The sequence below is a fragment of the Sorex fumeus genome, unplaced genomic scaffold, assembly GCF_029834395.1.
Source record: "Sorex fumeus unplaced genomic scaffold, SorFum_2.1 ptg000051l, whole genome shotgun sequence".
In the NCBI taxonomy this organism is placed as follows: Eukaryota; Metazoa; Chordata; class Mammalia; order Eulipotyphla; family Soricidae; genus Sorex; species Sorex fumeus.
The window spans coordinates 31,410,033-31,434,846 of record NW_026606108.1 but is presented as its reverse complement, the minus strand read 5'-3'; the positions used below and the strand labels follow the sequence as shown (position 1 = coordinate 31,434,846).

Here is a 24,814-nt window from a genome sequence, read left to right as displayed (position 1 = left end):
ACTGCTCAGGGAACCGTATCTGGTGCCAAGGAACAAACCCAGGGTGGCTGCATGCAAAACAAACAATCTGCAATACTACCTCTCTGGCCCCAACTCTAAAATATTTTAAAGAGCATTTTATTTGTGTTTTCGGAGAGCCCGGCAAGCTACCGAGAGTATTCGATATGCCAGACACAGTAACAAAAAATCTCCAGTGGAGACGTTACTGGGCCCGCTCGAGCAAATCGACGATCAACGGGAGGGCCTTTACCTTTTATTTGTGTTTAATATGGCATTTCATTGAGCTGAAGCAATAGCACAGTGGGTAGGGCGTTTGCCTTGCATGTGGCCGACCCAAGTTCGATTCCTCCGCCTCTCTTGGAGCAAGCTACCGAGAGTATCTCGCCCCCACGGCAAAACCTGGCAAGCTACCTGTGATGTATTCAATATGCCAAACATAGTAACAACAAAGTCTCACAATGGAGATGTTACGGGGCCTGCTCGAGCAAATCAATGAACAATGGGGGGACAGTGCTAACAGTGCTAACATGGCATTTCATTGATGTTATTTTGAGATCGTTAAAGGGCGATGACTTTTCTACTCTGGCTCTAATTATTTTTTTTCTTAAATTTTTATTAGTGAAACACACCATGAGGTACAGTTGTAGACTTACAAATTTTTGTGCTTGGGTTTCAGTTATACAATGATTGATTACCCATCCCTCCACCAGTGCCCATTCTCCACCACCACCAGTCCCAGTATCCTTCCCTCCCCCCATCCCCCCATCCCACCCTACCTCTGTAGCAGGGCATTCCCTTTTGTTATCTTTCTCCTTTTGAGTGCTGTGGTTTGCAAAAGAGAAATTGAGTGGCAATCTTGTTCGGTCTATAGTCTACTCTTATCATGCATTTCCCGTCCTGAGAGGAACCTCCCAACACCCTTTATTTGGTGCTCCCTTCTCTATCTGAGCTGCCTTTTCCCCTAGCGTGTGCGGCTGTCCTCAAAAGCTATGGAGTAATCCTCCTGGTACTTATCTCGGCTATTCTAGGGTGTTAGTCTCCTATTTTGTTACTTTATGTTCCCCAGATGAATGCAATCTTTCTGGCTCTTAATTTTTTTCATGTAAAAACAGCTGAATAATTGAACTTGAGAAACCACATGGAATAATATGCCTTTAGTGTTAAGCTTTAGATACTGTGAACTATTTGTTTTTCTTTTGTTTTCAATTTAAATATTCATTTGTTTTCTTTCTATTTGTTACATATCTCTCTTTTTTGTGGATTTTTAGTTAGTTAGGGTTTTGGGGGTGAAGGGATGGTTTGGGGACACAGACTGCAGTGCTCGGGGCTTACTCTTGGTTCTGTACTCAGGAATCACCTGGTGGAACTCAAGGGGCCATGTGGTGCTGGGGATTGAATCTTGGTTAGCCTTGTGCTAGGCAGGCACCCTACTAGCTGTACTGGATTTGTATAAGTACAAATTTGTACAAATACTTGATAGCCTCTTGATTTGGGCGTATAACCAAACTTCATCCCATAACCAAGCTAGATTTTCTCTTAAGAGAGATAGAACTTTAGAGCTAGGGATTTAGTCTGTCTTACTTGTGACCAACTGCTATTTATACTCCAGTGCTATATATGGTTTCCCAAGCACTGCCAGGAGTGATGCCTGAGTACAAAACAGGAATAAGCCCTGAGATCCTCCAGTGTGGCCCAAAAACCATAAGAGAGAGAGCCTTAGAGCAAGCTCAAGTGGTAGAGGGCTTGCTTTGATTGCATGGCATTCTTGATCCTGGCATCACAAAGAGAGCACAAGAACTTTGCTGTGGTGTGGTTTTGCATTAGCTATGTAGGTCCACTAGAATTGCAGATCTCAAAAGACTCCTAAATAATCAGGTTCAGGTTTTTGTTGTTTTGTTTTTACCAAAGCCAACAGAAACTAGTAGAAATATAACTGTCTGCAATCAGGAACAGTTACTTAAATGTCTAACTTAGATTTTATTTCAGTGAATTCCTAAAAACAGAATTTCATCAATTGTTTTTTAATTACTGTAGTAATTTAATTTTTAAAATCACTAAATTTGAACTGGACATTTTATTATACCTTAGTGCACAGAGAGCATAAATGTTTATTATTTAATTACCCTTAAATTGTGATATGTGAATCTTTTTTTGAAGTGATGGAGGCCTGAGCCAGTCACAAGATGATAGTATTGTGGGAACAAGACACTGTAGGCACAGTCTGGCAATAATGCCTATTCCTGGAACACTCTCATCCAGCAGCCCAGATCTCCTACAACCTACAACCAGCATGTTGGATTTTTCCAATCCTACAGGTAATTTTTGTTTGTGATTTTGTATTTCATATTGGTACCAGTTAAGTTTTGTGTAATAAATATTAAATTTGCTGGAAGTCCTCCATTCTCTATATTATGATATAATGAAAACAACTAGAGAGAAGATTTTAGTTTTGTCTCAGCTGGAGTGATATTTCCTTCAGTACTAAAAGTCTATAGTAAAGAGCTTATAGGGTCAGAGAGAGAGAGAGAGAGAGAGAGAGAACAGTGGATAGGACGCTTGCCCTGCATGTGACATACCCAGATTTGATTCTCATAACTGCCTATAACCCCCCCCAGCCCTGCTAGGAGTGATCCCCAAGCACAGTGCCACCTGGTATGGCCTCAAGACAAAAACAGAAGCCCTGAGTAAGCCCTGAGTACCACTTGGGGTGGCCTCAAGACAAAAACAGTATTTTGTTAATTTTTCATAACCCAAATTGTAATAGTAGAATGAAAATAGAAGTCATTTTTCTTCAAGAAGAACTATATTATCCAAGGTATGGAAAAAAATAAGGCAGATTATTTTAATGTCACTTAAATTCCTCTGTGATGCATAGGAATATATTAGTAATTTTCCAGAATTGCTTTTACCCCCTCAATACCTGAGAACTAATATTATTAATGTATTGTTCTTAAAGTACTAATCATTGTTTTTATTGTTTAAACTTTGGCTATATGACATCAAGTTGTCACTGAACTATGTAACCTAAAATTTCATTGCAAGTAAGAAAACTTTGGAGGATTTGATCCCCAGAAACCCGTATATTTCCCCAAGCATCACAGTGTATAACTAACAAAAATAGTAAATATAGATGTCATTACAAAGTTTATCTTTTAGCAATTTAACTACAGTTTCTAAGACAACTTAGTGAAAGCCATTCTTCGGATCATGCTTACCTTTTTATTTCAGTTGCTTCCTAACTAAAGATATTACTAATTCTAGTAATCATTTTGTGACACATCCTACTCTCAAGTGACTCTCCTTGTTCATTCTGGAATGTTAATGAGTCATTAATTTGCTTACAAGTTTATAGTGATCTCAGTGGTCAAAAGATACTAAAGGAGTTAAGGCACTCGCTGTACGCGTAGTTGACTCCAGCTTGATCCCTGATTCCCCAAACAGTGCCACAAGTGACCCTTGACAGAGAGCCAGGGGTAGTTTCTTTGCACTGAGAAGTGAGTCCCCAAAACCAAAAAGAGCAGAACAAAAATTTATAGTGATTTCTGTATTAAAGTTTGTTATGAAATGAAACTATTTCAGATATTTGATGAGAAGTTAATATAGAAATTGTTACCAAGGTATAAAGTTGAATGTTGTTGACCAGTTATGAACATATCACGTTGAATGTTTACCTGTGAGTGTGAAAAAACAAAACAAAACACTAAGGTGATCATAAAGCTAAAAAAAACAAAACTGAATTCAGCTTCTGATACACTTTTAAAAATGTCCACTGGAAGGTGCAGAAGCATTGCAGGAGTGATTAAAGTTTTAAAAAGCCCCCAGGAAAAGCAAAATTGCAAGTTTCTTCTTAATCTTCTTAATCTGTCCATCTAGCAGAATCCAAGAGAGGAGCCTCAGTTGAAAAGAAGAAATGTAGTTTCCAGTGTCTCTGCCCGATCGTGTTGTGTTCAGTTTACACCACATGTAAATCCATCTCCTTACTAGCCTTCTTGTCTAGTTCTTTTCTCCTGAGTATGACATGTGTGTTCCCTCAGAACTCTCTCTCTTTGTCACCTATGTTGTATTTTCCCTGGCTATCACTTTAACTTGTTTTCTTTCCTCAAAGCTGAGCCCAGACATTGCTTCATCTGAGAAGTTCTAGCCCCTGTGCTACATACAGTCATTGCCTCCAGTTCTAGAAATCTCTAGCCCATTTTACCTGCCTCTCATATTGCTTGTCTTAGAGTGACATGAGAATTTATTTTTATGACTGTATATTTCATTAGTCATACATTTTACACAAGTTAATTGTGCATACTTTCGTAAGTTGGCACTTAGGGACATGATTTATACAATGACATATTTTTATGCTATATTTCCCAGGCATATGTAGAAGGGGGCCTGAGGGAGAAAGGGATATTTTGTAGTAAAAGGGAAAGTAAAGTAATGAGAAGTTTAGCTACCAAAAAAGGTGGGGGATGGGGGGAATTAGTTGAAATTGTTAAACTTTAGAAAGTATAAAACTCTTGGTACAGAAATGCAGACCTCTAAAGAAAAATATAGTTCAACTTAATTTCAGATTGACTAATCACATAATTCTCATTGAAAATACGTTGAATGTGTCCTTTTAAAATCGGTTTGCAAATGTCAGTGGTCTTCAGCCCATGTCCCTGCCAGCAAAATAAACCATTTAAGATAGGTATTTAATTTATGAATTATTTTAACCCTCAAATGTATAACTATATAAAAAGCCTTTACATAAGTTTTATGTATTTAAAATTAAATACTACCAAATCCAAATTCAGCTCCTTGAATTACACTAACAGTACTGAAGTTCAGATTAGCTGTCTATATCACATATGTATAGTACCATACATGCAACAGCTGATGTTTATTAATCTGAATCCCAGATTTGTTCATGTTGCATGATTAAAGAGGGACAGAGCTACAGTGTTGTTTGTTTGTTATTCATTGCTGACTTTTTTATGGTTTTACTTTGTTTTTGCTGCCTACAGCTGTTGGTTTTTACTGTAAGTATCTTGAAGAGTCTATGGTATTCTGTTGCTTATATTTATCTTGTTATATAAAAATGTTAAAGCTTATAGTTAAATGAATAGAAAAAATAACTTTTCTGTCCACTTGCAAGGTTGCCAGTAATGTATCCTTTTAATCATTTCTTTGAATAATTCTTATTGTAATTTCTTTGATTAATCCTAAAACTCATGTTGAATCAGCGTATACCTGCTATCCTACAGCTTTTGAAAAGGTTTGAGAAATTTTTTGACCTTAGGAAAGTTGAAGCCTAAAAATTCAGAGAAATGTTACTAAAAGGATTTTGAAAGTGAATTTTTTGGGGTCTGCATCTGAAGTTTTTAGCTTAGACTATATTGTATCTAATAATGCAAACTTTTTTGAATTTAATAAACTTACATTCTTTTAAAGTAACCTTCAAATTGCAAATCTGAGTTTCTTTTTAATCATTTTTTACTGAATCTGTGACATACACGGTTACAAAGTTGTTCATGATTGTGTTTCCATCATACAATGTTCCAACATCTTTCCCTTCATCAGCATACATTTCCCTATACCTTGTCTCCAGTTTCCCTCCCACCTGAAACTAAATCTTAAGTATCTTCATAAATTTGTGATTCATGGTGATTCCCTAAAAAAAAAAAAATCATATGCAGTGGCTTGAGCAAAATCTCTCTTCCTATCTCTACTACAGTCCACAGTCACACACACAAGTACACACAGTTACACAATAATTACTTTTTCCAGTTTAAGAGACAGAAGCGTTCGCAGCAGCAGTTTACTATCATGGGAGAAATTTAGCATTTATTCATAGCATTTGATTTTGTCTTTCTCTTATATACATATAATAAAATTTAGCCTTATCATCATATTGAAGATGGTCTTTGAAGTTTTAGCCCTTTCCATATTACAAGAAAAGGAAGCAAGAATAGGGGCAAGGAAATGTTACTTACATATGCACATCATATGTTCATTTATCTTGTGATATTTGATATTATAATGACAAACCATAAAAGACTGAAGATTTAATTATCTATTTTTAATTTTCCTGTTAGAGTCTCAGTCACGGTCCTCCCGTTGTTCATCGATTTGCTCGAGCGGGCCCAGTAACATCTCCATCGTGAGACTTGTTGTTACTGTGTATTCAATATGTTAGAGTAAATAAAATATACTAGGAAAACTAAGCATTGGTCTCTAGAATAATTCAGTATTTCAAAATTATAAAGAATACTTATGACTCAGTAGAGCAGTGAATCTCATCAGTAACCAAAGAAATAAAATATAAAATCATGACAAAATTTTGGAGAGAGGAAACTCATAGACTTTCAAAATTAAAGAAATACTCAAAGTTAACTTAATAAACTTGTGACGAGTATAACTAAAATTGCTCTTTATGTTCGATGGTAATAAAATATGGAAAACAATTTGACATTGTGTTTTAACACCTTAAAAACCTACATGGAAAGGGCTTGCCTTGTAAGTAGTTGATCTACGTTTAATTCCTGGCCCCACCTTTGGTCCCCTGAGTGTTGCCAGAAGCAAGCTCTGAGCACTGCTGAATGTGGCCCAAGTCCTCCCTTCCCCCCCAACCTCCCCCAATTAAAGAAGTGCAGGACTGGACTGGGGGGCTAGCTCAAATTGTAGTGTACATGCCTTGTACATGCAAAGCTGTAAGTTCAATCTCAGCACTGTATGCTCCTATACCTCCATCACCACCACGTGTGAACATAAGGACCTTCACATTTTTTCCAGTGTGCTTCTGGGACCCAAAATTGTAAGACCTGTACTGCTGTACTATAAATGTCCATGGACCACCCCAAGCTCTGCTGGGTGTGGTCTTTATAAAAATGATAAGCTATTTTTTAAAAATAATCTTGCCCTCTATCTCAAGCTATTTTTCTTCCTTAGGAAATAAACTTGGATAGGGAATTATAATAAGAGAAAATTATATGCAGCCTAAATGTTTATCATTAAGGTTTTGGATAATTAGAAAATATAAAGTATGAACTTAGGAGTCTTTGAGTATTAAAAATTACTATGTCAAAAAGTAATGACACTAAAATGTTTATGTTTTAAATAGACTTCCAAGTATTAATATATTATAACCCTAACTTTAGTCTACTACTCTAATATACTATAAGTTTATTTTAGTATTTTCTCACCTGTGAAGAAAGATACCTTTATCAATAAATGGAACAGATGTCTGTTAGCCTTCTGAAGTAGAAATAGACATTTCATTTTTAGAGGGACTGGTATGTTCCAAACTTCCTGAATATTTTAAAAGTTACTCTTCACAATGCCTTTTCAACAATTCTGATTGTTGGAGGGGGAAATTCTAAACGATAATGGTACATCTCTTGTCAAAATAATGAATGTAATCAATGTAGAGAAGAGTTAAGTGAAAATCATCTGCCTCACAGGCATTGGGAGGGGGATATATTGGGGCTCTTGGTGGGGAATAATGAGTATTGGTGAAAGGAGAGGTGTTTGATCATTGTATGACCGAAGCTTAGTAATTTTTCCCACAGTGATTCAATAAATAAATATAAGATGGAAAAAAAAGTTACTTTCTCAGAGGGCCAGAGAGCTCAGTTGGCTGAAGTACATTCTTTGCACAAGAGCCCTGCGTTTCGTCCGTAATACTACTTGGTCACCATGAACCTTTGGAAGCAACTCCCAAACACTGACCAGGAGTTGCCCCCAAGTACTGCAGGGTGTGGCATAGAATGAACAAATAAATACTTTCTTATAGGGACCGAAGAGGTAATACAGTCAGTAAGCCTCGCACACAGCTGTCCTGGGTTCAATCCCTGGCACCCCATATGGTTCCTGAGCTCACCAGAAGTGATCCCTGAATGCTGAGCCAGGAGTAAGCCCTGAGCACTGCTGGGGTTATTTAAAAACATTTACTTTCTTGTAGCACAGCGGTAGGGCGTTCGCCTTACAAGCAGCCAACATGGCCGACCCGAGTTCGATTCCTCTGCCCCTCTCGGAGAGCCCGGCAAGCTACCGAGAGTATTTGATATGCCAAACACAGTAACAACAAAGTCTCCAATGGAGACGTTACTGGGCCCGCTCGAGCAAATCGACTATCAACGGGAGGGCCTTTACTTATACTTACTTACTTTCTTGTAAGTAACAAAGACATGTTTTTGTATTTATATAGATATTCCTGATCAAGTTATAAGAGTTTTCAAAGCAGATCAACAAAGTTGCTACATAATCATCAGTAAAGACACTACAGCTAAAGAAGTTGTTTGTCAGGCTGTTCATGAATTTGGTTTGACCGGTGCATCAGATACATATTCCCTCTGTGAAGTTTCTGTTACTCCTGAGGGTGTCATAAAACAGAGAAGACTTCCTGACCAGTTCTCCAAATTAGCTGATAGAATTCAGCTTAATGGAAGGTAAGTGACAATATTCAGTTCTAGTTGTGCTTTTGAGAATTCTTAAAGCAAATATTTTTAAGTTTTAGAACCATTGAATGCTCTCAGTGTAAGAAGAGCAGCGTGTCTCTTTCCAGCTTTTCTTGTCTCCATCGTTATGTACATGAAATCTTTGAATGTTAAAACACATAAGGGTTACTTAACCAATGAAAATAAGAACAGCTTGCTAAAGTCTTAGAATGTATGATAGAGTCTAATTCCTTTATTCCACAGAAGAGGAAACTAAGTGATGCATGTATTTAATATATGTTACTAAATGTGTCCATATGTACATGACCATATGTACATTAAACAAAAACATAATTTTCTTTATTTTGTAAATATTTTTTACATTTGTACAGGAAAGCTTGGCATTTTTAAAAATTGCCTGAAATTCAACTATATCAACTAGATTATTTCAGAGGCAGTGTTATTAACTCTAGTTAGCTGGTTAGACATAGGCCTTAAGGGACTTAACTACTCTTTTGCAGGGAGGGTCAGAGTACACCTAACTGTGCTCAAGGATCACTCCTGGCAATGCTCAAGAGACTGTATTTAATCTCTGTACTCTCTGAATACAGGTCAGCCACATGCAAGGCAAGCACCTACCCACTTGACTCCTTATACACTGTATTATTTTTCTGGCCAAGACAACAACTCAAATATATGGCGACATTCAAATTATAATTCTGCTTGTTTGACTTAGGGCATGTTATTTAGTTTCTCTTGAACCTTAATTTCTTTCCTCTGTAGTAAGATGGGTATGGTGATAATATAACGTATCTCATAGAAATGTTAATAGGATTAAATAAGTCAATGAACAGTATGTGCTATAAATATTATTACCCAGATAATTTCATTATTCAGACTATAATGAGTGATTATAATCTGGAATTATTATTCAGATTAATTTTATTATCCAGAATATATTGAATCATCACTACTATTTATGCTACTCTCTTAGACCTTTGAACAGTGAAAAGAAAAATAATTCCCTGACAGTAAAAAGAAATAATAAGTTTATGCTTAGATGAACTTGCATATTAGAGAAGAATGACGTGAAGGCTAAATATGAAGCTTTGTTACTTCTTTCCTAGCATCAGTTCTGTGCAAGATATTTCCAATTGTGATTAGTTAAGTTTTCTTTTGGAGGGGAGGGCACACCCATAGCTGGTCAGGTATCACTCCTGGCAGGCTTGGGGCACCATATGGGGTATAAGGGTTAGAACCCAGTTCTGCCATGAATAAGGCCAAGTGCCTTACTCACTGTACTCTCTCTAGGCCCAGGCTCTCATATTTTAAGTGCCATAGAATTAATGATAAAGGAAAATGAAGCTCTGCTTTGTGGTTACTAATCCTATTTGTTTGAATAAAGGTTTATATTTTATTGGGAGGGAGGCTGTGGGTCACACCCAGTTGTACCTAGGACTTAGGCCAACTCTGGGATCAGGGATCACTCCTGGTGATGATAAGGGACCTGTGTGGTGCCAGGAATTGAACCTGGATCAGCTGTGCACAAGGCAAGCACTTAACTCACTGTACAGTCTCTCTAGCCTCTTCATGTGAATGAAGGCTTATATTTAATAGAGAAGTCATTAGTGGAAGAGTTTCTTCCCCATCCCACTTAGGGATTTTATTCTTTTCTTCGAATTTAGTGATTCCTGAATAGCACCAGATGTGACCCAAAAATATTCCTCCCTCACTTATGTAGCCCAAAAAGTAAAAGTTATAAATATGGAGCCAGGGAAATAAAGAACTGGAATGTATGCCTGGCATGTATTAGATTCCAAGTTCAGTCTCTGCCACCATATGCACCACTTTCAGCACTGCTGATTATATCCCCAATGGTCCCTAAACTCTTGCTGGGGAGGTCCAAAATTAAATGAGTAAGGAAATATCAAGTGACATCTTTAAAGTTTTTTTTTGAGACTAATTAATTTTGAGATTAACTTTTTAAAATACTTTTTCATAAGTTTTAGCAAAAGGTTATTAGTAGTAGAATGGGGGTTTTTTGGACAAAAATAACAAAACTTAGGACTAGATAGATAGTAGATCAAGTAGGGTTTGACTTGCACACAGCTAACCCAGGTCAATCCCCAGCACCCCATCAGGCTCCCCAAGCCCTGCCAGGAGTGATCCCTGAGCACAGCAGGGTATGAGCACCCCCCCACCTCCAACCCCCCCCACTCCAAACCAAAGAATTTTTTAAAAAACCAACAAAACTAGAAAGCACTTAAAAATGTGAAATCACTGATATAGAACATTTTTCTTCCTTTTAGATATTATTTGAAAAATAACATGGAAACAGAAACCTTATGTTCGGATGAAGATGCACAAGAATTAGTTAAGGAAAGCCAGCTATCCATGTTGCAACTCAGTACCATTGAGGTGGCTACTCAGTTGTCTATGAGAGACTTTGATCTGTTCCGAAATATCGAGCCTACTGAATACATTGATGACCTTTTTAAGTTAGATTCTAAAACAGGAAATACTCACTTGAAAGAGTTCGAAGACATGGTAAACCAAGAAACTTTCTGGGTTGCTTCAGAGGTTTTAACTGAATCAAATCAGCTCAAACGAATGAAGATTATTAAGCATTTTATTAAAATTGCACTTCATTGTCGAGAATGTAAGAACTTCAATTCAATGTTTGCAATAATAAGGTAAGTTTGTATAAGTATTTGTGAATATTTTGGGCATATTAGCTATTAGTTTTTGGCATGAAGCTATTTTCTGCTCAGATGGTAAATGGTTAGGAAAAGAAAGATTAACAAATAGCTTTTATTAAATTCTTGCTAGATTTAATATATTTTCCATTCAGATGATACTAACCTTTATTTTGTTTCATCTGTCGTTTATACTTTTTTTTTTTAAATGAATTGTGTGGTTTTCTTCCCATTTTTCCTCTCTTCCCTTTTGAGAGTTTTATTTTAAACTATTTAAAATAATCACGCATGGAAATTTTCAAAAGAAACTGAATGGCATTGTTAAATAACCTTGCCTCCCACTTGTTTCCCAGTCACCCGAGTTATTCTCAAAAGCAACCACCATTAAATTCCTCATTCAAGAGATTCTCCAATCATGCTGCAAAAATACATATTTTGATGATCCAGTTTTATTGTTAGGAAATTATTCTAAATTAGTATTGATCCCGTGACGTATTCGATATGCCAGACACAGTAACAACAAAGTCTCCAAAGAGACATTACTGGGCCCGCTCGAGCAAATCGATGATCAACAGGAGGGACTTGACTTTACTTAGTATTGATAAAGCTACTTCCTTTCTTTAACAGTTCTGAAATACTCCATTGCATTGTTAAATGTATAGCTTCTAGCTTTTGACTGTTTCTTTTTCCTGGAGAATTTAGTATGTTTACATTGTTTACTTATTGTCATGTAGGATTTAACTAATGTCATCTTCCTTCTTTCTGGCTGTAGTTCCTTTGTCATACCGTGTTTCTTAGTAAATTTATTTTCATGGTAATATTCATCATTCATTCATCATCCTGTTATTCGTCGATTGCCTCGAGCAGGCCCCAGTAACGTCTCTTTCATCCTAGCCCTGAGATTATATTCAAGGCTCTTTTAGGAGAATGAGACCCATCATTGTTACTGGTATTTGGCATATTTGGTGCGCCACGGGGAGTTTGCCAGACTCTGCCCTGTGGGCAGGCTATATTCGATAGCCTGCAAGTTTGTCCAGAGTAGGAATGAGATAATAAGATATCATAAAAAGATGTCCTGATAAGATGTCATTCGCGGCCGCGCGGTTCCGGGAGCTGGATTTTATAGTCTCTGAGTCTTGGCCGTTGATGGGATTACACGGCGCCAGGGGGCCAGGTGGTGGGTGTGACCCCCGCCCACTGGAATTTGGAGGATCTGGGTGGAGGATGCTCGACTCCAATTCGAGTAGGCTTGGAGATCTCGGCCCCAAGATCATGCATATTACCATGGGCCGAGATCTCCATGGTAATATGCAAAAATAAAAATAATTTTTTATTTTTTGGTGAATATACTGTAGGTTTTTATTTTGTAGTTACTGTGAAACTTATTTGAAACTGCTCACAGATGTGACTGACACTGATACCTTCTTCAGTCACATAGTTACTCTTTTGGTGGGCCAAGAGAAATAGTACAGTGAATAAGGCACTTACCTTGCTTTGCATATAGCTTACCAGGATTTCATCCCTTGCATTATATATGGTCCCCTGAGCATCGCCAGGAATTAGCCCTGAGCATAGATAGGGGTTGCCCAAGAAACAAAAAAAGGAATACAAAAACTACCACTTTATTCTTTCTGTTTATTATTATTGTTGTTGTTGTTGTTGTTGCTGCTGTTGTTATTTGAAGCATTGTGATTTTCCAGTACTGTTAATGGTAAGATTTTGTGCATTCAGCTTTCCAACACCATTTCCTCCACCATAGTATCCACTTTCCTCTACCATTGTCTGAGGGTCCCCTTCCAACCACTCTCCACCTCTAAGTTCAGTTTTATAAAATCACCTCTCAGGTTCTGTTGTCTTTAATCATTTACTGTTACCATACTATTTTTCTTTATATCTCACATATTCTGTATATGTCCCTCCACTTCTGGCTGACTTCTTTCAGCAAGATACCCTCCAGTTCCATCTATGTAGCAACAAATTGCATGATTTCCATTTTTTCTTATAGCTAAGTAGTATCCCATGTGTATATGTACTGCAGTTGCTTTATCCATTCTTCAGCTTCTGAACTCTTGGTTGACTCCAGAACTCCAGAAATCTTACTATTGTGAATAACACTGCCATGAATTTAGATGTACAAATGTCTTTTCAAACTAGTTAGTGCTTTTGTGTGAGAAGTGAAATAGATGTTTTTAATGTCATAATTTTTATTTCACAAGATAGTCATGTAGGTATAATTATAGTAGGTATAATTACTAATTATATAATCTTGTCTTTTACCCTTTTTTAATTTGTTTATTTCTGGTTATTGGGTCACACCAGGAACCATACATGGTATCAGGGATTGAACCTGGATTAGCCTCATGGAAACAAAGTTGCTATACTATCTCTGCAGCCCTTCTCCTTTAGTCTTTATATTAAGTGGCTAAAACCATTCTCAAAAACGCTGATTTTAGGGTTTAACTATATATTTATTTTTATGAGAAGGTTGTGTATTTCATGGTAAGTTGGGTCATTTTATTTCAGGCTGAAGAATTCCTTTCTTTATTACTTGTAAGGTAGGACTAGTATTGATGAGTAACCTCAACTTTGTTTTTCTGGGCAAGTCTTTATATTCTGTTATAATGTTACCAGATAGAGCATTTTAATTGCCAAGTTTTTTTTCCTTTCAGCACTTTAAATATATCATTCCACTTTTCCCCCAACCTTGAGAAACCTTCAGATCAGGTTCTTTAGCAGGTTACAAGCTTTTTCTCCTGATGACTTTAGAATTCTTTGTCGTTTTTTCATTATTATTAATTTGAGGGAGGGACTGTAACTAGTGATGCTCAAAGCTTACTTCTGTCTCTGTGCTAAGGGATCACTCCTGGCCATACTCAGGAGACCATATGTTGTGCCAGGGATCAAACCCTGGTGAAACACTTGCAAAGGCAGGTGCACCAATCACCATACTACCTCTCTCGCCCTTGTCTTTGATTGTTATTGTTGTTGTTTTGTTTTGTTGTTTTATTTGGTTTATTGGTTATAGTTTTGGGGTCACAGCCAGCAATGCTCAGCCTTAATCCTGGCTCTGTGCTTAGGGATCACTCCAGGCGAGGCACCATATCAGGTGCCAGGAATCAAACCCCAGTGAAGCATGCAAAGCAGGGGCCTCACCTGCTGTATTTTGATTTTTAGGTTTCATTACAATATGTTTTTAAGAAAGTTTTTTTCTTTTAGTAATTTCAGTAATGGGTCCGTGTTATTTTCATCAGTGTGATTGTCCATATCTCCGTAGGTTTGGAAAGTTTTACAGTTGTCTCCCTCCTTTCTTCTGAAACCACTGATTTGGATACTAGATTTTACCTCAAATCTGATGGTTTCAAAGTTACTATTGGTATTTTCTGTTAGTAATGAAATCATTGATTTCTTCAACCCAGAGTATCTTTTGTTTTCTATCTTTATTAAACTTCTTTTGATTGTGAAATATTTTCTAATTTTATTTTTTTCTTTTGTTTCACTGATTTTTCTTATAACAACTGTTCTTAAAATTTCTCTTAAGTTTTATATCTGTGTCAGTTTTATTACTGGAAAATTTTTCTGAACTTTCGCTAATGTCATATTTCCTTGATTTTTTTTCATATTACTTGGAGATTTTCTTCCTGCCTACCCACTTTGCCTTTGAAGTAAATCATATCCAAATTTTATTAGGTGTCTTCAGGATTCACTTTGTTAGAGATTATGAAGCTCAGAACTGTATGGCTCCACTAATTGAATTTTTCTTGCTCCCTCTTGTGGTGTAATTTTGCATTTTGAATGTTTCCTGATTTTATATAACCTTTTTTGTTTTCCTTAAGGTGGTGCTACTGCACAAGTGTTATTTTACCTTTTTGCTCCTCATATGCTTCAGACTATTTTCTCTACCTGTTCTTTCTTAACTAGAGCTTACTTTGGGGACTCACACAGGCAGCCACAGCAGTGTGAGTGAAACTATTGGTTTGGTACTCAGACTGTGTGTCAGTTGAGTGTCCAGAGGTGAGATTTGTCGACTGGTTCCTGAGTAGTTTTAGATTTCAGTACCAGTGGGAATCCTGGGTATTTTTCTTTGTTTTCTTTTGTTTTTAATACACTTTAATACTGTATTAAAATCTTGCGTGTTGTTTTACCAGTCTGCTTTCTCACCCCAGTCATGGAGCATTCATCATTATGCTCGATTTTGCCAATGAGAAATGAATGTCTTTTGGTGCTGTCCTGTGTATAGCTCAGGCAGCCAGGCCCTCAGCAGTCTTCCCTTTTCCCTTACAGAGAAATCAGTCTTCTGTTGCAGCTCTAAGGTATACTTCCTTGAAGGAGGTTTCATACTAACAAAGTTAAGTTGTTCCCTTTTGCCTGTATGCCCAAATTCCTTGCTTTGTTTCATTCTGACAGAGGGCCAGAAACCTTGACTTCTACGAAGGTAGCTTCCTTATATGATTACCCAAGTCAGAGTTCTGCAGGAGTTTTTAGACCATAACCAGAGTGGCCAGAATCATTTCAGTTTCTCTTGTTTTGTTTCATGGTCATTAAGAAAAATGCCTGACTATTATAACCACTATACAGAGCCATAGTATGGCAATTATGGCACTTGCTTTACAAGTGGCCCATCCAGTTTCAATTCCTGGTACCACATGTGATGGTCCCCCAAACTTCACCAGGAGTGAGCCCAAATACATTGCCAGGAGTAAGCCATGAGCTCTGCTAGGTGTGCCTCCTCCCCCGCAAAAAAAAATTAATTTGCCTGTTTCTTTGGCTATTAAGGAGAGAAGATTTTAGTTTAATTTAACAGGTGGTTTAGTAAATGATGCTGTTGTAGCAGGCACAGACCCTTGGGTTCTTGTCCTCTGGTATTCAAGATTGAAAGCAAGGAATTTAAAAGCACATGGTCAGGGACTGCAGCAATACCACAGCGGATAGGGGCGTTTGCCTTGCACGCAGCCGACCTGGGTTCGATTCCCAGCATCCCATATGGTCCCCTGAGCACCACCAGGAGTAATTCCTGAGTGCAGAGCCAGGAGTGACCCCTGTGCATTGCCGGGTGTGACCCAAAAAGAAAAAAAAAAGGACATGATCAAATTTAGAGACGTGCCAAGATTATGGGAGGGACTTTCTAAAGAGGAGAAAGGTGAAAAAAGCCCTCCTCCTTTTGTAACCTTTTAATAAAGGCGGGTGGGTCAGCATTTCTTAATTATGTTCCAAGAATGCTGATGATCAAAGGGAGAGGATGGATGATTTCTCTTCTGGTGTGGAAATCAGCAGGGTCTACATGCCAGATTATTAAGCATCCCAGGCTGCGCTTGGGAGATTTCATACTTTCTGTTCTCTTGCTTAGGGCTAATAAGCATTTCCCTAATGTATAATTAGCATATTTCTAATCTCCTCTGTCTGTGCTGGATCTCATAATTCATGCAGAGGAACTAACCTTTGTGAATGGATGGTGATTTTGTTAGGACTGATAAAACAAAATTGAGTTTTTAGTCTCTCATGCTAAGAATGTCACTCTACCTATTTTCTTAGATAGCTCCCCAGGTTTGTTTTTTGTTTTGTTTTTGTTTATTTTTTCTGTTGTAACTTGGTTAAAGTGGAGGGCAAGGGAAGTAGCCTCAAGAAAACAGTGTTTCACCTGTTTGCTTGACCCACCTGGGTGACCTGGGGAAGTTCATGGTGTGGTTTTGAACTGACTTAGTTGGCTACAAGCACGTCCCCACCACTGTCGTTCACCTCCTACCATTCCCACAAGGCAATTGTTAAGCTGCAGCTGAAGTCCTTGTTCTGCACAGCACAGAACCTGGTCCCCACCTCCCAAGTTCTTGGGCTGGAGCTAGAAATTGCTCTTTTCAGGAAAAGGAAAGATTCTTAACCTCAGCATAGATATTCTGGCATTGTTACCTTTCCTTTCAGAAAAGAATACCAGGAGGTAGAAAAATAGTCTTTTTGAAACAAGTGTGAGGGGAAAGGCAGAGAGAGAGAATTAAGAAAGATAAATGTTCAAGTGAGAACATGGGCTTCTCCAGAATGGAAAAAAGCAGAGAATGACTTTTGGGAGATTATATACAATTCCTCCAAAAATGACCTGGCCTGCAGTTCTCTGCATACATTAAAATTTACCTGGGTGTTGTCATATGGAAAGCTTTGGCTTCTAGAAGGTTCTTTCATATTTTATCCTAATCTTGTTTTATTTGGGGCCACACCCAGCTCTGCTTCAGGATCACTCCTGACAGTCCTCAAGGAACCCCATGGGATGCTGGGAAATCGAACGCTGGTGCAAGGCAAGCACCCTACCCGCTGTACTATTGCTCAGCCCACCCCACCCCCCCCAAACCATGACCTTTAGATTGTCCTATAGCTTCTTCCTTTCTCAGAGCATTCACCTTTCTCTAGGTGTTGCCTTAGTTTCTCAAATAGCTCAATATGTGCATCTCAAAGGGATGTGTTTCTTATGCCTTTGAGCTCCTTTAGGGGCAGTCAGTATTTTTTATTAGTTTTTCTTCCCAAAATTTAGGGTGGGGCTGCTGTTACCTGCAACATTTCTATATCCTTGCTATCACCTTTATATGTGAATCGATGTTGTACAAGTGGTGGTACCATTGCCTCTGTGTGTGATGTGGGGGTAAGGAGTCAACATTAGTTGTAGCTTCTGGTACAGTTGAGTGCTGCTTCCTTTGCTTAAAGCAGGTGGATTTTCTGGGAAGGGGGTTCCCACTGGTTTTATCCTTAATAGTACCAAATGATTATGGGAGCTTCTGATGTGGACATTTTTACATCTTTTGTAGTTTTCTGGGATTGTGTTATGTATGTAATCTAAAGGTTGAATTCTGTTTCTAGAAAGTTTTCTCAAATTGTATCCTAAATTTTCAATTCCATTATTTTTGTTTCCTTCTTAAAAGATACCAGTTGTGTAGATTTTAGATCTCCTTTATTGTCACACTTACTTTATATTCTTTAACCCTTAATTCTATTTTTATTAATCAGTAAGGCTCGAGGGGGCAAGATTAAAATGTAACTAGGAATGAGAATCAGAGTAGACAAAATGTCAGAAATGGAAGACTGCTTCAGTCCCAGAACTTTCAAGGGTTTTGTTAGCACTGAATTGATCATCCTTTCCTTTGTGTTACTCAGTTTTAGTTTTGGTGCCATTAATTTTGTTAACAGCTCCCCTAAACTCTTAAATTATTGTGTTACTCTGCATTTGATGATTAGGTGATCAATTGGTTCACTTGATCACTTGACTTGCCGTTAATCATCGATTTGCTCGAGTGGGCACCAGTAACGTCTCCATTTGTCCCTGTTGCGTGCTAGTGTAGCCCAATGGCGTCTGTTCATTCTAGGAACACAAAGAGCCTCAAACCAATTGTTTATGATCTTGATGAAGTCTGACCATCTGGTAGGTGGGCGGCCACATGGTCTTTTGACGTCCGGTGGAATCCAGTCGGTAATGGCTCCAGTCCAGCGGTCATCTCTAAATCTCATTACGTGTCCAGCCCATCTGATTTTTGACGCCTTGGTAAACAAAACAGCGTCCCTGATTCTTAATCGTCGACGGAGGTCGGAACTCCGGATTCTTTCTCTCATTTGAGTGAAATGTGATATTCCAAGCATAGCTCTTTCAGTTCCTCTTTGGGAGACCCGAATAGCATTCTCATCCTGTTTGCGTAGGGCCCAGGTCTCTGAGGCGTATGTTAATGCAGGAAGAACAGTGCAATCAAAGAGATGTTCCCAGAGCCGGAGGTTCTTTGTCCTCTTAGCTATTTCTTCAATGCTCTTGAAAGCGTTCCAAACCGCTCTCTTCCTCCTGCACAACGTAAGTGCCAGGTCATTCATCATGTTGACTTCTCGACCTAGGTACACATAACTGTTGCATTCAGAGATGGTCATTCCATTGAGAGCGAATGGGGCGTCAGGAACGAGGCTGTTTCTCATAAACATTGTCTTCATAAGATTCAGCTGTAGTCTGACCTTTCCACAGTAATGGTCAAAGTCGGCCAGCATTTGTGCTGCTTGGCTAATGTTTGGTGTTATTAGAACAACATCATCAGCAAAGCAGAGGTGCTGTAGTTGCCGACCATCTATCTTCACTCCCATTTCTTCCCATTCCAGTCGTTGTATGATGTTCTCGAGGGTGGCACTGAAGAGTTTCGGTGAAACGGTATCACCCTGCCGAACCCCTCTCTTGACATCGATGATTACTTCTTCGTAGAATGGTGAGATCCTGGTAGTGAATCCGTAATACAGCTCACGGAAGATCCTGATGTATTGAGTTTGAATGCCCTGATTGGCTAGGGCTTCAATGACCGCTTCCGTCTCAACAGAATCAAAGACCTTCTTTAAATCAATGAATGTTAGACAGAGCGGCATCGTGAACTCCCGAGAAACCTCAATGAGCTTGGCTATCATGTGGATATGGTCGATGGTGCTGAATCCTTTGCGGAACCTGGCTTGCTCGCATGTTTAACCTTCATCTAGTGTTCTGCCAATCCTATTCAGGATGACTCGAGCGAACAGCTTGTAGATGACAGACAATAGGCAGATTGGACGATAGTTGCCAATGTCGTGGATGTCTCCTTTCTTGTACAGTAGTACAGTCCTACTGGTTTTCCATTGGGATGGAACCTTGCATTCAGACAGGTAGCGTGTGAAGAGCTGAGCCAGCGTATTGATGAGTATTGATGGCAGGTTCTTCAGGCATTCAGATCTGACCTTGTCTGGGACGGGTGCTGTTCGTTTCTTTACCGACGAAATGGCGTGTCGGATTTCGGAAGGGAGAACATTGGGAACGACATATCCATCCTGTGGAATTTGGTATGTGGGCAGGTGGACATGGCTATTGAAGAGATCTGAGTAGAAGTCATGGATAATCTTCTCCATTGCCCTTCTGGTCAGTTGGTTAATCCCAGGTTTTTATTTGATCATGGGTAACATCTTTCTGTTTTATCTTTTTGTTTTGCTTGTAAACTTTTGTTATAGATCATTCTTTTGAATGACATGTGTTTTGTGTCATTCAAATTTTGCAGGTATTTAATGTGAATGGGTATCCAGGGAAGTGTTCCCCACTAGCATGATGTGAGGTTGTATGTATATTATTTCACTAATGGGTTCTTTGCCACTAATGAAAATTGGCATTTTGAAGCTGCTTACAGCAGCACAGTTTTTCCTTTTTTTTTTTTTTTTATGGCTTGCCAAAATGTTTTACAATTGTGTATCCTCTCAGTCTTGCTTTCCTGGACAGTATGAGGTATAGAACAATGTGTAGGGAGTATACCAGAGAGATGGTTCAGGAGGTAAGGCACCTATCTTTTGTGCTGTTCACCCTGGTTTTTATCTCCAGCCTACGTGTCATACCCTGAGTACCACCAGGGGCATGTAGCCAACCCCAGTTTTATCCCCGGCACTAAAAGTCTACCAAGAACCTCGGGTTGTGGTCCTGAAGGGCTCCAAGAACTACTGGGATACCCAGATAATTCCTGGTATGACATCCTCAGATGCTCACATTGACCTGCTAGCCTGGTTGGCCAGTAATCGCTGGATCCCATGGGTCTCCGCTTGAGCATCACTTTGGAGATGCCCCACTTTCCCCCCTCCAAAAAACATGATAATCTTAATTTTTAAGATCTCCTTTATCTTGTAGCAATAGCACAGCGGGTAGGGCGTTTGCCTTGCACGCGGCCAACATGGCCGACCCGAGTTCGATTCCTCTGCCCCTGTCAGAGAGCCTGGCAAGCTACCGAGAGTATTCGATATGCCAGACACAGTAACAACAAAGTCTCCAATGGAGACGTTACTGGGCCCGCTCGAGCAAATCGATGATCAACGGGAGGGCCTTTACCTTTACCTTTTATCTTCACACTTATTTTGTATTCTCTAACCCTTCATTCTATTTTCATTGATCAGTAAGGCTTGAGGTAAGGTAAGTCACAGCTTGGGTGTGTGATTTTTTTTTTGAGGGGGCAGGCAGGAGGAGTGGTCCTCAGGGCTTACTACTGGCTCTGCACTCAGGGATCACTCCTATGATGCTCAGGGCATCATATAAGCTGCTGAAGTTTGAACCTGGGATGCAAGGCAAAGCAAGTTCCCCATACTTGCCTTCTCTTTTCAGCCCATTATTTTAGCTTTATTACAGAAGCTTGGTATATATTCTTTAATGACCTGATCCATCTTTTTCCCCCATGTCCCTTTCTAATGTTTGATTCTCATCTTTGGCAGTGGCTTGAACTTGGCATGTGTAGCGCGACTCAGAGGAACTTGGGAAAAATTACCAAGCAAGTATGAAAAACACCTCCAGGATCTACAAGACCTTTTTGATCCATCTAGAAATATGGCAAAGTACAGAAATATTCTTAGTAGTCAAAGCATGCAGCCTCCCATTATTCCACTTTTCCCTGTTGTCAAGAAAGATATGACATTTTTACATGAAGGTATTTTATATTTGAAAATTAGTATGTTTAACTTCACTTGATTCTGCAGAAATGTGATTTATTTAATGTATTTTCTAGATTAATCATTACATGTTACTAAAACCTTACCATAGTTAAATGGAACAAATTACAGAAATTAAAAACCAGTAGTGTTAAGAACAAATTTAAGGAGCCAGAGAAATAATACAGTGGTTAGAGGGGCCCTTCCCTACATGTGACCAACCCGAATTCTATCACTGGTATGCCATATAGTTCCCTGAGTGATCTGTGAGTGCAGAGACAGGAGAAAACCTTGAGCATTGCTAGATGTGGCCCAGAACCAAACTTAAGGACTCATGCTGAATATTCAAACATAAGTTTGACTTATACCAAGGTCAGACTGGTCATGTTAGTCTTATGTTTAGCATATATTTGCTTCTGATTTTAACTAAATTACCCCATACATACATAAAAGTGTCCAGAGTAGGTGAATAATGTAATGACTTATGGGAAAGTGTAAATGCCCGTGTAACTAATACCCAGTAGAAAATCCTATCAGTGTCCAGAGAGAGAGAGTGGGTAGGTAGCTTGCTTTGGCACTGAGCCAACCTGGGTTTAATACTAGCACCAAATGGTCCCTCCATTTATGGTCCGTTGAGCCACACCAGTAGTGATCCCTGAGTGCAGAGGCAGGAGCAAGCCCTGAGCACAGCTGGGTTTGACCCAAAAAAACAACACACATCTCCACCTCTACTCCCCCTCCGCAAAAAAAATCAGAATCATTGCCAGTCTTTCCCCAAAAGTAGCTGCTGTCTTCTGATACTGTTATTTAGTTTTTGTAAGTTCTTGAATTTACAGAAATAGGATCTTAGAGTGCCCTCTTAAGGTTTTAGCAGGGAGTTGGAGTAGAGATTCTTTGATGTTTTTTAATATGGCTGTACTTCATTTTCAATATTAAGTATAGTATTCCTTACATAGTGAAATACAATGAAGTTATTCTTTTGCAAGTCCACTATCTACATTATGAATAATTCTGCCATGAATATCCTTGTATATTACATTATGCTTGGCCACTATCTACATATTATGAATAATTCTACCATGAATATCCTTGTATATTATATTATGCTTGGCTAAAGTGTGATGTTTACTCTTTCCAAAGAAAAGTAGACCATTTTCAAAGTCTTTTTCGAGAACATAATAGCATAAATATATATATATACATATATATATTTAATTACAGGGCAAAGGAAATAGTTCATTGGTCAGGAGCATGTCCTTTGCATGCACTGGTACAAGATTTGAACCCCAGTCCCACGTGATCTCCCAAGCAACTAGAAATGGCCATAGAGGCCCCAAGCACTGAAGGACCCAAACTATTCTGTATTCTTCATATGCTCAAGCATTGAGCTGACTGGCCAAGAGTGGCCACTGGGCCCTTGTGCCTTGCTTGGGAGGAGCCCTCCAGATATGTGTGTGTGTGTGTAATGACCTTTTGATGAGTATATGTGTTAATCATTAAAGTCATAAATTTAAATTCTAGGAAAGAGAAGTGAATAATCAAATGGAAAGAGAATACACCTGTGTGTCAGTCTTAGTTTTCACTGTTGTCATTTTAGAAAATGAATTCCTACTTAATCCCTGTCTATTCTCATCTTATTTATTTTTTCAAGAGAAATCAGAAATTCTGTGCTATAACTTTTTTCTTTTATGATGGCAGGCATAGTACCCAGAGACTTACATATTATGAAAGATCTTTTGCTTCTTAAATGTTGGTAGCACATTTAACAAGTCATTTTATGGTATTTTAAACCAAAGAAACGTTATTGGGTTCATTAAACTCAAAGATGTAAATTTAAAAGGGGGATGTTGTTCCTAGAAGTTCTTCAGAACTTACTTCTGACTCTGTACTCAGGGATCATTGCTGGTGGGGCTTGGGGGACAATATGTAGTGCTGGGGATTGAACCCAGATTGACCACATACAAGGCAAGTGCCCTGCCTACTTTATTTTTCTGGCTTCTAAAATCTAAATTATCAAGTATTATATCCTGCTGCCCAAAAGAATCAATGCAGGCAGCTACCTAGATGACTAAACATCTTGAGAGTTACATTTTTAAAAATCCACTTCTTTTCTTCTTTTAGTGTTTAAGCCATTCCTGCAAATGTTCCAAAGTCATTCCTGGCTGTGCTCAGAAGACCAGCCAAGGTTGGAACCTGAGGCATCTGAATGCAACAGCATACATTCAGTCCATTGAGTTCATGCCCTAGCCCTGGAACTTTACACTTTATAGGGCTATCATAGCATGTGAAATAGATTTTAGCAGCTGTGCAGTTTATTGCTTTCCTGTATTCATAATTATTCATGTAGTAATTCCTCCCCTTGCTCATTCCCCAGAATCAGGATGGGTTTATTAATTTTTTAACTAAAATTATTTTTAAAGGTTCTGATTTATGTATGCCAGGAATAGTAATTTGATTTCTGCTACCCATTTATTGATTCTTAATGTTGAAAGTTTTAAAATAAGTTTCATTCTATAGGAAATGACTCCAAAGTAGATGGTTTAGTAAATTTTGAGAAGCTCAGAATGATTGCCAAAGAAATACGTCAAGTTGTTCGAATGACTTCTGCTAACATGGATCCAGCTATGATGTTCCGTCAGAGGTATGGATTGCAGTGTGTGAAAATGTTAGAATGGCATCAGGGTAATAAGATTATAAATTATTTTTATCTTTTCTTGGCCATATTTCATTTGTTATGCACTGTACTAAGTATTTTACCGTGTGTCAATCTCAAGAAAAAATGTTTATCAAAGTAACCTTAAAGTTCATTGGTATTGAATTTTTTGCATAGATAGGAAGAAATTAAAGCTCAGAGAAGTTAGGTTAAATTCCCAGTTACATAATTTGCTGAGGTTTGACCTTGTTCTGTTACTCTTTTGAATACTTGAATAATTCTTAGTAGTTAAATATCAACTGACTGAAATACAAGAAAATTATTGATCTTTACTATAGTTCTCAAAGAGAAGATGCTATTATCTGGTTTCTGTATTTTTTCCAGTCTAATTTGTAAGATATTCATCTGTGAAGATTCATTTGTAAGATTTGTCTTAGTTTTACTAAATATTCTTGAAGTTCTATTTCTATGTAATTCATACCTCATAGTCTTCTAAAGTATAGATACATATATTTTTATTTCCTTGCTTTCAGACCAGAACTGGCTTTGCTCAGGGATTGTGCCTGCCAGTTCTACAGGGTCTATATGCAGTTCTAGGGATTGAACTGGGATTTTCTGCATGCAAAAAAATTGCC

General features: G+C 38.4%; 1 protein-coding gene across 9 annotated transcripts in view; it reads left to right on the top strand.

Annotated features, from left to right (window-relative positions):
* The window catches only part of RAPGEF6 (Rap guanine nucleotide exchange factor 6), a 191,823-nt gene that overhangs the window by 130,994 nt on the left and 36,015 nt on the right, over positions 1-24,814 (top strand). For 5 of the 9 annotated variants that reach the window (XM_056124230.1, XM_056124232.1, XM_056124227.1 and 2 more), the window contains 5 exons: positions 2,158-2,315; positions 8,177-8,417; positions 10,715-11,098; positions 21,314-21,525; positions 24,044-24,167. In XM_056124230.1, the coding sequence (XP_055980205.1) occupies positions 2,158-2,315; positions 8,177-8,417; positions 10,715-11,098; positions 21,314-21,525; positions 24,044-24,167 (1,119 nt within the window). Of the gene's footprint in view, positions 1-2,157; positions 2,316-4,994; positions 5,010-8,176; positions 8,418-10,714; positions 11,099-21,313; positions 21,526-24,043; positions 24,168-24,814 lie in introns of all 9 variants that reach the window. The other 4 variants (XM_056124228.1, XM_056124231.1, XM_056124226.1 and 1 more) reach the window with 1 other exon arrangement.